The sequence below is a fragment of the Procambarus clarkii genome, chromosome 29 (assembly GCF_040958095.1).
Source record: "Procambarus clarkii isolate CNS0578487 chromosome 29, FALCON_Pclarkii_2.0, whole genome shotgun sequence".
NCBI lineage: Eukaryota > Metazoa > Arthropoda > Malacostraca > Decapoda > Cambaridae > Procambarus > Procambarus clarkii.
Window position 1 is genome coordinate 11115637 of NC_091178.1, and position 12366 is coordinate 11128002.

General features: G+C 53.7%; 1 protein-coding gene across 8 annotated transcripts in view; it reads right to left on the reverse strand.

Moving 5' to 3' along the window:
* Positions 1-12366, reverse strand: part of Galphao (G protein alpha o subunit) — a 268246-nt gene that overhangs the window by 177482 nt on the left and 78398 nt on the right. Inside the window, exon 1 of one of the 8 annotated variants that reach the window (XM_045753452.2) lies at positions 5973-6366. The exons of 6 other annotated variants lie outside the window; for them this stretch is intronic. In XM_045753452.2, the coding sequence (XP_045609408.1) occupies positions 5973-6090 (118 nt within the window). In that variant the 5' untranslated portion in view covers positions 6091-6366. Of the gene's footprint in view, positions 1-5972; positions 6507-12366 lie in introns of those variants that run through there. One more of the 8 variants, XM_045753451.2, reaches the window with a different exon arrangement.

Genomic DNA, 12366 nt, shown 5'->3' on the forward strand with positions numbered 1-12366 from the left:
GTGTAAACACAGCGGACAGGAACTGGGTCATGATCTCTCGCTCCACATTATTACATGTCCGGTCAATAGTCCCTTCACACCGGCCACCATGACTGGCCTCCACCTTTGTAATTACTGCAGGCGCTCCTGTGTTCTTGAGAACATGTTCATACTGCTTGGACAGTTGGCCAGTAGCAGGTATGGACAGTTGGCCAGTAGCAGGTATGGACAGTTGGCCAGTAGCAGGTATGGACAGTTGGCCAGTAGCAGGTATGGACAGTTGGCCAGTAGCAGGTATGGACAGTTGGCCAGTAGCAGCCATGGACAGTTGGCCAGTAGCAGGTATGGACAGTTGGCCAGTAGCAGGTATGGACAGTTGGCCAGTAGCAGGTATGGACAGTTGGCCAGTAGCAGGTATGGACAGTTGGCCAGTAGCAGGTATGGACAGTTGGCCAGTAGCAGGTATGGACAGTTGGCCAGTAGCAGCCATGGACAGTTGGCCAGTAGCAAGTATGGACAGTTGGCCAGTAGCAAGTATGGACAGTTGGCCAGTAGCAGGTATGGACAGTTGGCCAGTAGCAGGTATGGACAGTTGGCCAGTAGCAGGTATGGACAGTTGGCCAGTAGCAGGTATGGACAGTTGGCCAGTAGCAAGTATGGACAGTTGGCCAGTGGCGGCCATGGACAGTTGGCCAGTGGCGGCCATGGACAGTTGGCCAGTAGCGGCCATGTGGCCAGTAGCTGCTATGGACAGTTGGCCAGTAGCGGCTATGTGGCCAGTAGCGGCCATGGGCAGTTGGCCAGTAGCGGCCATGGACAGTTGGCCAGTAGCGGCCATGGACAGTTGGCCAGTAGCGGCCATGGACAGTTGGCCAGTAGCAGGTATGGACAGTTGGCCAGTAGCAGGTATGGACAGTTGGCCAGTAGCAAGTATGGACAGTTGGCCAGTGGCGGCCATGGACAGTTGGCCAGTGGCGGCCATGGACAGTTGGCCAGTAGCGGCCATGTGGCCAGTAGCTGCTATGGACAGTTGGCCAGTAGCGGCTATGTGGCCAGTAGCGGCCATGGGCAGTTGGCCAGTAGCGGCCATGGACAGTTGGCCAGTAGCGGCCATGGACAGTTGGCCAGTAGCGGCCATGGACAGTTGGCCAGTAGCGGCCATGGACAGTTGGCCAGTAGCGGCCATGGACAGTTGGCCAGTAGCGGCCATGGACAGTTGGCCAGTAGCGGCCATGGACAGTTGGCCAGTAGTAGCGTGTGGGGGGGGAAGGTGGGAGGGAGGCGTGTGTGTTGGGGAGGAGATGGGAGAAAAGGCAGTCCACCTATCACCAGAACTCGGTAAACGTCGTGTTATGTGCAATTACAGATAAAACTGACCTTCGAGATGGCCGCCATGCCAAGGAGGCAGGATAAGGTTAGAAAGGGCGGCAGTGTTAAGGCCAAGACGGGAAGGGTCTGGGGAGGATCGGGGCTAGACAACGTGAGGTGGAGGCGAGGCCAGAATAGCGTCGGGGGACGGTACACTAGCCCCCAGTGGAACACCATCTCAATGTTAGAGGACCCAATGTTAGAAAGATTACTCCAAGGTGAGACGCCCCGCTCCCACAGCTGGTGGCCCAAGAGCCTCCATTTACTAGATGAAAATCCCGCCCCACAGTACATAATTCCTAGATATATATATATATATATATATATATATATATATATATATATATATATATATATATATATATATATTCATCAATAGACATCCATATATATGTTGAAACACACGAAGAACCTCTCTCTCTCAGCTCCCTGACGAGAGAGCAAGCTTAGCTTAGCTGCCAACACCCACACGTCGTGTCAGCAAGGCGGACAGCCCGCCTGCTTTCATAACTCTCACTGACTTTCCTATTTCTAAACTTCCCTTCACCTGCGCCACTCGATCCTCTTTAATAATAATAATAATAATAATAAAATGGCCTCCAGTCACAGCCCCCTTTCCTGTGCCAGGTAAGTCCACTACGGGCTCACCATAGCCCGTGCTACTTGGAACTTTTTGTTCCCCAGTAGCTGAATCTATAACAACAGCTACACTGGGAATGAGGGAGGCTTCGAAACTAAGGTCGTTTTAGATGGGTCTTTTTAGATGGGTCGGAAGGGTCTAGACTGAAGGCAGGGGGGGGGGGGAGACGGGTGGGCGGGGGAAGAAGAGGCGAGTGGGCGGAAGGGGGGGGGGGAAGAAGAGCGCTGGGCGGGGGGGGGGGGAGAGGTAGGGAGGGGTTGACTGGGAAAATGAGAGGTTGAGGTGGTTGTGGAGTGGAGCAGGTGCTGCTACACAAGGTGGAGGGAGCGACACAATACATCACGCCTGTAGTGCCACGTCTGGGGATGCAAGAAAGGACTATACAATTTGAATATTTTTGTATGAAATATTTTAAACACAGAAGTGCATATTATTCTGGAGGCATTACAATAATACAGCGCCACCCACTGTAAGCCTACGCTTGCCACACTCCGTGGGGCACTGTGACGGAACTGGGGGGGGGAGGAACTGGGGGGGAAAGGATCTGGGTGGTGGGGGGGAAGGATCTGGGTGGTGGGGGGGGCGGAAGGAACTGGGTGGTGGGGGGGGGGCGGAAGGAACTGGGTGGTGGGGGGGGGCGGAAGGAACTGGGTGGTTGGGGGGGGGGCGGAAGGAACCGGGGTGGTTGGGGGGGGGGCGGAAGGAACTGGGTGGTTGGGGGGGGGGGCGGAAGGAACTGGGTGGTTGGGGGGGGGCGGAAGGAACTGGGTGGTTGGGGGGGGGGGCGGAAGGAACTGGGTGGTTGGGGGGGGGGGCGGAAGGAACTGGGTGGTTGGGGGGGGGGCGGAAGGAACTGGGTGGTTGGGGGGGGGCGGAAGGAACTGGGTGGTTGGGGGGGGGGCGGAAGGAACTGGGTGGTTGGGGGGGGGGCGGAAGGAACTGGGTGGTTGGGGGGGGGGCGGAAGGAACTGGGTGGTTGGGGGGGGGGCGGAAGGAACTGGGTGGTTGGGGGGGGGGCGGAAGGAAATGGGTGGTGGGGGGGGGCGGAAGGAACTGGGTGGTGGGGGGGGGGGGCGGAAGGAACTGGGTGGTGGGGGGGGGGCGGAAGGAACTGGGTGGTGGGGGGGGGCGGAAGGAACTGGGTGGTGGGGGGGGGGCGGAAGGAACTGGGTGGTGGTGGGGGGGGGGGGAAGGAACTGGGTGGTGGGGGGGGGGGCGGAAGGAACTGGGTGGTGGGGGGGGGGCGGAAGGAACTGGGTGGTGGGGGGGGGGGGGGCGGAAGGAACTGGGTGGTGGGGGGGGGGCGGAAGGAACTGGGTGGTGGGGGGGGCGGAAGGAACTGGGTGGTGGGGGGGGGCGGAAGGAACTGGGTGGTGGGGGGGGGAATGAAGGCGGGCGATGGGGGGGGGAATGAAGGCGGGCGATGGGGGGGGGGAATGAAGGCGGGCGATGGGGGGGGGGGAATGAAGGCGGGCGGTGTGGGGGGGGGGAATGAAGGCGGGCGGTGTGGGGGGGGGGAATGAAGGCGGGAGGGCGGGGGGGGGGAATGAAGGCGGGAGGGCGGGGGGGGGGGGAATGAAGGCGGGCGATGGGGGGGGGGAATGAAGGCGGGCGATGGGGGGGGGGAATGAAGGCGGGCGATGGGGGGGGGAATGAAGGCGGGCGATGGGGGGGGGGAATGAAGGCGGGCGATGGGGGGGGGGAATGAAGGCGGGCGATGGGGGGGGGGGAATGAAGGCGGGCGATGGGGGGGGGGAAATGAAGGCGGGCGATGGGGGGGGGAATGAAGGCGGGCGATGGGGGGGGGGGAATGAAGGCGGGCGATGGGGGGGGGGAATGAAGGCGGGCGGTGTGGGGGGGGGAATGAAGGCGGGCGGTGTGGGGGGGGGAATGAAGGCGGGCGGTGTGGGGGGGGAATGAAGGCGGGCGGTGTGGGGGGGGGGAATGAAGGCGGGCGGTGTGGGGGGGGAATGAAGGCGGGCGGTGTGGGGGGGGGGAATGAAGGCGGGAGGGCGGGGGGGGGGGAATGAAGGCGGGGGGGGGGGAATGAAGGCGGGAGGGCGGGGGGGGGGGGAATGAAGGCGGGAGGGCGGGGGGGGGGGAATGAAGGCGGGAGGGCGGGGGGGGAATGAAGGCGGGAGGGCGGGGGGGGGGGAATGAAGGCGGGAGGGCGGGGGGGGGGAATGAAGGCGGGAGGGCGGGGGGGGGAATGAAGGCGGGAGGGCGGGGGGGGGGAATGAAGGCGGGAGGGCGGGGGGGGGGGAATGAAGGCGGGAGGGCGGGGAGGGGGAATGAAGGCGGGAGGGCGGGGAGGGGGAATGAAGGCGGGCGGGAGGGGGGATGAAGGCGAGGGGGGGGAATGAAGGCGGGCGGTGGGGGGAGATGGTGAGGTAAGGGGAGGGTGGTGGTGAGGTAAGAGAGGGGGGTGGGTGGGGGGGGGGAATGAAGGCGGGAGGGCGGGGAGGGGGAATGAAGGCGGGAGGGCGGGGAGGGGGAATGAAGGCGGGCGGGAGGGGGGATGAAGGCGAGGGGGGGGAATGAAGGCGGGCGGTGGGGGGAGATGGTGAGGTAAGGGGAGGGTGGTGGTGAGGTAAGAGAGGGGGGTGGGTGGGGGGGTCATAGAAATGGGTGGGAGGGGTTGTGGTAGTGGGTGGGAGGGGTAGTGGTAGTGGGTAGGAGGGGTTGTGGTAGTGGGTAGGAGGGGTTGTGGTAGTGGGTGGGAGGGGTTGTGGTAGTGGGTGGGAGGGGTAGTGGTAGTGGGTGGGAGGGGTAGTGGTAGTGGGTGGGAGGGGTAGTGGTAGTGGGTGGGAGGGGTTGTGGTAGTGGGTGGGAGGGGTAGTGGTAGTGGGTGGGAGGGGTAGTGGGTGGGAGGGGTAGTGGTAATGGGTGGGAGGGGTAGTGGGTGGGAGGGGTAGTGGTAGTGGGTGGGAGGGGTTGTGGTAGTGGGTGGGTGGGGTAGTGATGGTGCCATTTCTTCCCACCGTTGATACCAATAATTATATTACGGTGTGGTGTTAGGAGACAGTGGGAGCGTGTGTCGTGTAGCGTGACTAGTGACGGGTAGTTGCCAGACACGGTGCCTGGCACTGGTGGCAGACAGGGTGCCTGGCACTGGTGGCAGGCACTGGTCTCTTCCCTTCACCTATGCCTCTCCTTCCTCTTTACTTAAAAAAAAACTGGTGGCAGACGGGGGAGCCTGTCACTGGTGGCAGACGGGGGTGCCTGCCACTGGTGGCAGACGGGGGGTGCCTGCCACTGGTGGCAGACGGGGGGTGCCTGCCACTGGTGGCAGACGGGGGGTGCCTGCCACTGGTGGCAGACGGGGGGTGCCTGCCACTGGTGGCAGACGGGGGGTGCCTGCCACTGGTGGCAGACGGGGGGTGCCTGCCACTGGTGGCAGACGGGGGGTGCCTGCCACTGGTGGCAGACGGGGGGTGCCTGCCACTGGTGGCAGACGGGGGCCCCTGGCACAGGTGGCAGACGGGGGCCCCTGGCACAGGTGGCAGACGGTGGTGCCTGGCACTGGTGGCAGACGGTGGTGCCTGGCACTGGTGGCACCCGGGTCAGCTGGCCGTTGTCCCCCTCTTCCCGCCCGGGTTCTCCCGTCAGCCGCCAGGTGGCACTGCCACCACCGCCCTCGTCAGAAAGTCGGCAACCAATAAACGCCTTCAGAAACGTTTTCTTAAGCCTCTTTTATTTGTAGTTGGATTCCTTTTAAGGTTCTTCCCCGTGTTGAACAGAGAAGGCGACTCCTTGAGACGGAGGAAGGTTGGGTTGGGAGCAGCAGTGCCACGCCCATATAGACGGGCTGCGCGCAGCCGTGCCACGCCCGTTATGCCGGCGCCCTTCAGATGGGCGTCCAGCCTGGGGCAGCCACACTGCCCGGGCACCTTGTGCACCCCGCCGCTGCCCTCCCCACCTCCCCGACCCCACTCTAGCCCCCACCAGGCCCGCCCCGCCCCCCACTACCCATCACCATACTCACCCAGCAGCAGCAGTTTGATGTCTTTCGCTGCCTGGATGCCGTCCTCCTTCAAGTTCTTCTCGATCTGTTTGCTGCGGGCCTGCGCGGCGCGCTCCTCCGCAGACATGGCACAGCCCATGGTTGCGGTGTCGGCTACCACTCCTCACCGACCACGCTATACGGTCCTGCCGACCTCCACCACACACCACAGTGGCAGCGCCACAACTGTACCACACTACACCACACTCACACACACGGCACGGAAGAAGGGCAGCGAAGTTCCGCAACTAAGGCCAGCGCACTGCACACTGAAGGTGGTTAGCGGCGCGCACCCCACCAACCACCACCACCCACGCCCACCACTCCACACCACACTTGTGGAGCCTCTCACTCCTCACCCGAAACTTACAACAAACAAGCGTAGCGCAAAAATCCCTCTCGATAGTGGGTAACTCATTCTGTGAAGCTCTTGTGAGTGATATACCTAAATTAGGGAGTGATTATCCTACGCTTGGCTGTGTGTGTCTCCTCTATCCGCCAGGGCGCACGCGCACTGGCCGCCACGCGCAACAGTGTCACCAAACATCATTTCTTTACCTCAATATTTACACCTCTCACACTCCATTTTAAACCATAATCACAGCATAGTAATGATCATACGAATACGCTATTAATAAAATCATTAACAGCAGGAAGATGGAAAGGGACTGAGCCCTTTAAAATAAGGTACAAAATGGGTATCCTACACCTCGCCCGGCAGGGCAGCGCAAGAGTGTTACCACCCGTACCAGACTACCATTTAAAACACACTACTAACAGTATTCCTCTCGCAGACACCTTTACTTTCATGGAATTATGCGGAACAATTTTTTCGCTTGATATTCCAGTCAATTGTAAGTGTCACGGTGGACGGTCCAGGAGGCTGTTGAGTCAATAGATGAGGGTGGAGCGTATCTGAGGGCAGGTTTTCCAGAGGATGTGTGTGTGTGTGTGTGTGTGTGTGTGTGTGTGTGTGTGTGTGTGTGTGTGTGTGTGTGTGTGTGTGTGTGTGTGTGTGTGTGTGTGGTGTACTGCTAGCCTCATAACTTGTCACACCTCATGCTTCAGCCTATATACTCTTAGTGCGGACACCATACATTATATACCACCCACCAAACCTTATATACCACCCACCATACCTTATATACCACCCACCATACCTTATATACCACCCACCATACACTATATACCACCCACCATATATATAATGGAACCCAAGATTCTTGGAGAGGGTTCTGGGAGATCTTTTATTCCTCGCTTTTTTGTGATAACTTAGTTCAACAGGCTGTTGCTTGGAGCGGCCGGCAGACCCACATATCCACTTCAACCCAGTTGGTCCTGCACTTTTTGTAGGAACTTATCTAAATGCTTCTTGAAGATATCCACCTTTGTTCCGGCAATATTTCACATGTTTGCTGGGAGGGTGTTGAACATCCGTGGACCTCTAATGTTCAGACAGTGCTCTCTGTGCTTATGGCACCCTTACTCATCACTGGTTCTATTCTGCATTTCCTTCCGTATCTCTCTCTCCAGTATGTTGTTATTATACTGTGTACATTTGGGACCTGGTCTTCAAGTATCTTCCATATATATATTATTTGATACCTCTTTCGTCTCCTTTCCAGAGACCAAAGAGGTATCATTTTGAGAGCTTTGAGACGGTCCCAATAATTTAGGTGTTTTTATCGTGTCTTTGCGTGTCGTATATCTTGTCTGTATTCCCTCCAAGATGGGACAGCACCTGTGATTTAAATAGTATTAGCATTGCTGCGGGGTCACTGGATTTGAACGTTCTCATACTCCATCTTATCACTGTCCTGGCCGCCGCTATATTTGTTCGGTTATGTTCATTAAATGTCAGGTCGCCAGACATCATAATTCCTAGATCTTTTATATATGGCTTTGCTTCTATGAGTAGGTCTGATCGAGTCCTGTACCCTGTGTTTCGTTTAAGTTCCTCGTTTCCACAATACCTTAATATCCGGAACTTATCACTGTTAAACATCATGTTATTTTCCGCTGCTCAGTCGAAGACTTTATTAATATCGGCTTGTAGTTTGTCAGTGTCTTCTACAGAGGAAATTTTCATGCTGATTTTTGTATAATCTGCTAAGGATGACATGAAGCTGTGACTAGTATTTTTGTCTATATCCGAGATAAAGAATGAGAAAGAGCAGTGGTGCAAGGACTGTGCACCACTGGGGTACAGAGCTCTTCAATGCACTTGGACTTGATTCAATGCACTTGGACTTGATTTTATTTGATTGACTGTTACTCTTTGCATTCCGTTTGACAAAATTTAGAAAATTCAACGCCCCACTTTACCCGTTATTCATATTGACCTCATTTTATGAGGCTATCATTCCATGGTCATATCTTGGAAAAGTCTGTGTATAGTACATCTGCATTTTGTTTTCTTCTAGTTATTTTGTGATTTTGCTATAGTGGTTGAGTAACTGTGAAAGACATGACCTTCCTGTTCTAGATCCATATTAACCTGAGTTGTAAAGTTCATTGTTTACCATAAAACTGAAGATTTGAATCCTCTTTCAAAAACTTTTATTATATTTGATGTTATATACCCACCATACCTTATATCTCACCTACCATACCTTATATCCCGCCCAACATACCCTACATACCACCCACCATACCTTATATCCCGCCCAACATACCCTACATACCACCCACCATACCTGATATCCCGCCCAACATACCACCCACCATACTTTATATCCCGCCCAACATACCCAACATACCACCCACCATACCTGATATCCCGCCCAACATACCACCCACCATACCTTATATCCCGCCCAACATACCACCCACCATACCTGATATCCCGCCCAACATACCCTACATACCACCCAACATATTTATAAGTTACACCACATAGCTGTGGAGCATTATCAGTCACTCTCAAGTGTCCATAATAAGTCTGAAGTCTGCGCTCATCCATCACATAATTGTACAGACTTCTGCGAGAGATTGTCTGCGTGGAGGACACACACACAAGGCCTTTTAAGTCGTTATTTTTAAATGGTGTATATCTGTGGTGCCTTTTATTTGTCGAGAGTTGGATAATTACGATTCTAATGTGAATGAACGTCAATAATTTGACCACTAACAAAGTCTTAAAAACCTTTTGGAAGTAATCATTTGGTCCAGGTTTAGTTCACATTTTATCTGGTGTAATTGCTACTCATTTGGAGGCTATAATTAGGCATCAGAATACTAAACAATATGAGATCATAGATGCTTTTTTTTAAATAATAAGAATATAACTATTTTTCCTCGTTTTGGGATTTGTTATATTATACACACACACACTAGGGGGTACCCGGCGTTGTCCGGGTCTGTCTGTCTCTCTATCTCCACATTCACATATCTATATCTATCTCTTTCTCTCTCTAGCAATTTATCTCAAATTTTGGGTGCATTGTGAGGATATCCTCTAGAACACGAGAGTGAATAAAGTAATTGCAAAGCTCCAGGTACCTCATGCCAACTGGTCTGAATGGTCTGATAACTGGGCATTTGGTGATGTAGTGTGCAAGCTCATGTCCCAGTTCCTGCTCACAGAGTTTGCAGCTGGAGTGCTCAGGATTGGGAGATCCGTCACCTGTAGCCACCTGCCACAGGTAACGGTAGCCACCTGCCACAGGTAACGGTAGCCACCTGCCACAGGTAACGGTAGCCACCTGCCATAGGTAACGGTAGCCACCTGCCATAGGTAACGGTAGCCACCTGCCACAGGTAACGATAGCCACCTGCCATAGGTAACGATAGCCACCTGCCATAGGTAACGATAGCCACCTGCCATAGGTAACGGTAGCCACCTGCCACAGGTAACGGTAGCCACCTGCCACAGGTAACGGTAGCCACCTACCACACGTAACGATAGCCACCTGCCACAGGTAACGATAGCCACCTGCTACAGGTAACGGTAACCCAACCTGATCCTGGCAACCACTGTGTCGCACAGTCTGGTAGACGTTTTGTGCTGCCCATAAAGATAGGTTTCAGATCTGAACAAATCATAGCTTTTTATATTGGTGCTTTCAGGTCGTTGGGAGTCAGTAATTGCTCTCCTATCAGACCTGAGTGTTTGGAACAATATAGTCTTGAGGGTAGAGATAGGGATACCTAGAGCTAATTCAACTTCATCTTTGTTACATCATCTAATTTGCCTGCAATACCATTATGATGGGTTATATTTATGTAAGATGGTATCCATAAAAAAATATTCGAAACCCTTCACTGCAGCGATCAGGTCATTTATAATTGCTAGTATGAAGTTTTTGCTGTCGATTTTGCAGTTTTCAATTGCAGGTTTACCTTTGAATCTCAAGAATAACAAGACTTTGAATCACAAAATATTATTCCTCCTTTGTTTTTTGAAAGTTTTGGTAGCTAGTTGTAGTGCTGCTAGTTCTGTTTTTGTGTAGGTCGGCCAGTTATTTAACCTGACACTGATAGTCCCATCATAAGATTTTCTGTTGACAACTATGGTAATCACCCGCCATACTTCACACTTGACGCGTGAAATACTCCATTGCTATGCTCTGGGGTTGTGGATAAATATTAATATTTCTTAAATTATTTGACTCAGGTTTACCCCGAGCAGCCTGTGACCATCCCCTACCCCAGACCACTTACTCTACAAACTTTTGAGGCCAGCCCCAAGCCTCTGGCCTCCAACACTGGATAGACAAACAGACAGAAATTCTGTCTTATAGGTGTTAATTAAAATATTTAGGTAGCAGTCTCGTAGACATATGTTACTGAATATTGGAGAAAGGTTGAGGTCAGTGATTCAAGTAGGAATCTTCTCAATTTTATAAGTTTTTCTTTATTTGAGAAGGAAGTTGCCAGAATTAACTCTCCGAAGTTGAGTTTAGAGTTTTATTAGAGCCTGACGCTGAGAGATGCGTTTCGTCGACTCTTGTCAACATCATCAAAAGCAGAGAACAAGTGGTTACAATTTCTGAGCAGCGGAATATAGCCTGGGTTATATAGTCACAACCCCTCCACAACCCCCCCACCCCCTGCTTCGCCCCTCTTGATGACTGATAAAGATTAAGCCCCCCAAGAGGTGGCACGGGCATGAATAACCCGTAATCTTCCTCTGCTATCAAACAATATTAGGAAGCACTGAAACTACTGTGTCTAAGTCTCTAAGGAAGGTGAGGTGTTGGTGAGGGTGAGTGGCCGAGGCTGTGGGGATAAGAGAGGGAGGGAAAATCAATGAGAAGAACAAAAAAGGGATAAAAGGGAAGATGGAAGAACGAGGTGTTGGTGTTGTGTTGATGGTGAAGTGGTGGTGGTGTGTTGATGGTGAAGTGGTCATGGTGGTGTGTTGATGGATTGTTGATGATGGAGTGGTGGTGCAAAAGTGTTTGTAGTAGGGGTGGGGGTTGTACTGGGGAGGGAGAGGTGGGGAAGGGTTTGTACTGGGGAGGAAGAGGTGGGGAAGCAGTGGTAAGGTGGAAGAGGAATTGAGAAAGAGGAGGGAAGGAGAGGGTCAGGAGGAGGAGGCGGAGGCCGGGCGGCTGGTCTATGAATACAACGTAACACCAGCGGAGGTCTGAGAGAGTGTGGCACAGTCCCCCAGCTCTGGCTTACTGTGTCACAAGGTGTCATGGGTGCCAGTGTCATGCCACACTGCTTGACAGCCTCGGCTCACAACCCACGCTCCCGGGTTCAACTCTCGGCCAGGATAGCATCGACTGGCAACGTTTCCGTTCACCTCATGCATCTGTTCACCAACGTCACAAGAGATACCCGAGAGTTCGACATCTGTTGGGCGTTGAATCCTTGGGAAGGACAGTAGTGGGCCGAGGAGGAGCTGGATAAGCCTAAGTACCAACACCTGACACCGGCAAAACATATTAGGTGTCACTTGATAATCAGTTATGACAGTCTTGAGGTGTAATACACTCTACTTGTTGTGTAGGCAAGACAAGGGGCCGGGTTGTGTTGTGATACCGTGGAGAGGTTGTCAAGTCTCTCCAGGCGGGTCCCGTCGCCTGCTGGGGCCAGATTCACCAAGCAGTTACGCAAGTACTTACGAACGTGTACATCTTAACTCAATCTTTGACGGCTGTGGTTACATTTATTAAACAATTTACAACCATGAAAACTTTCCAATCAACTGTTGTTTTATTGTTATAAACAGCCTCCTGGTGCTTCGGAGCTCATTAACTCTTTAATAATGGTAAACAAAGCCGCCAAATATTGAGAAAAGATGTACAGGTTCGTACGTGCTTGCGTAACTCCTTTGTGAATCTGACCTGCTGCTCCGCAGAGTTCACTGCACACCAGTAATGCTTCCACGTGCCGACCAAACACCCTAGTCACTCCTCTAATACTG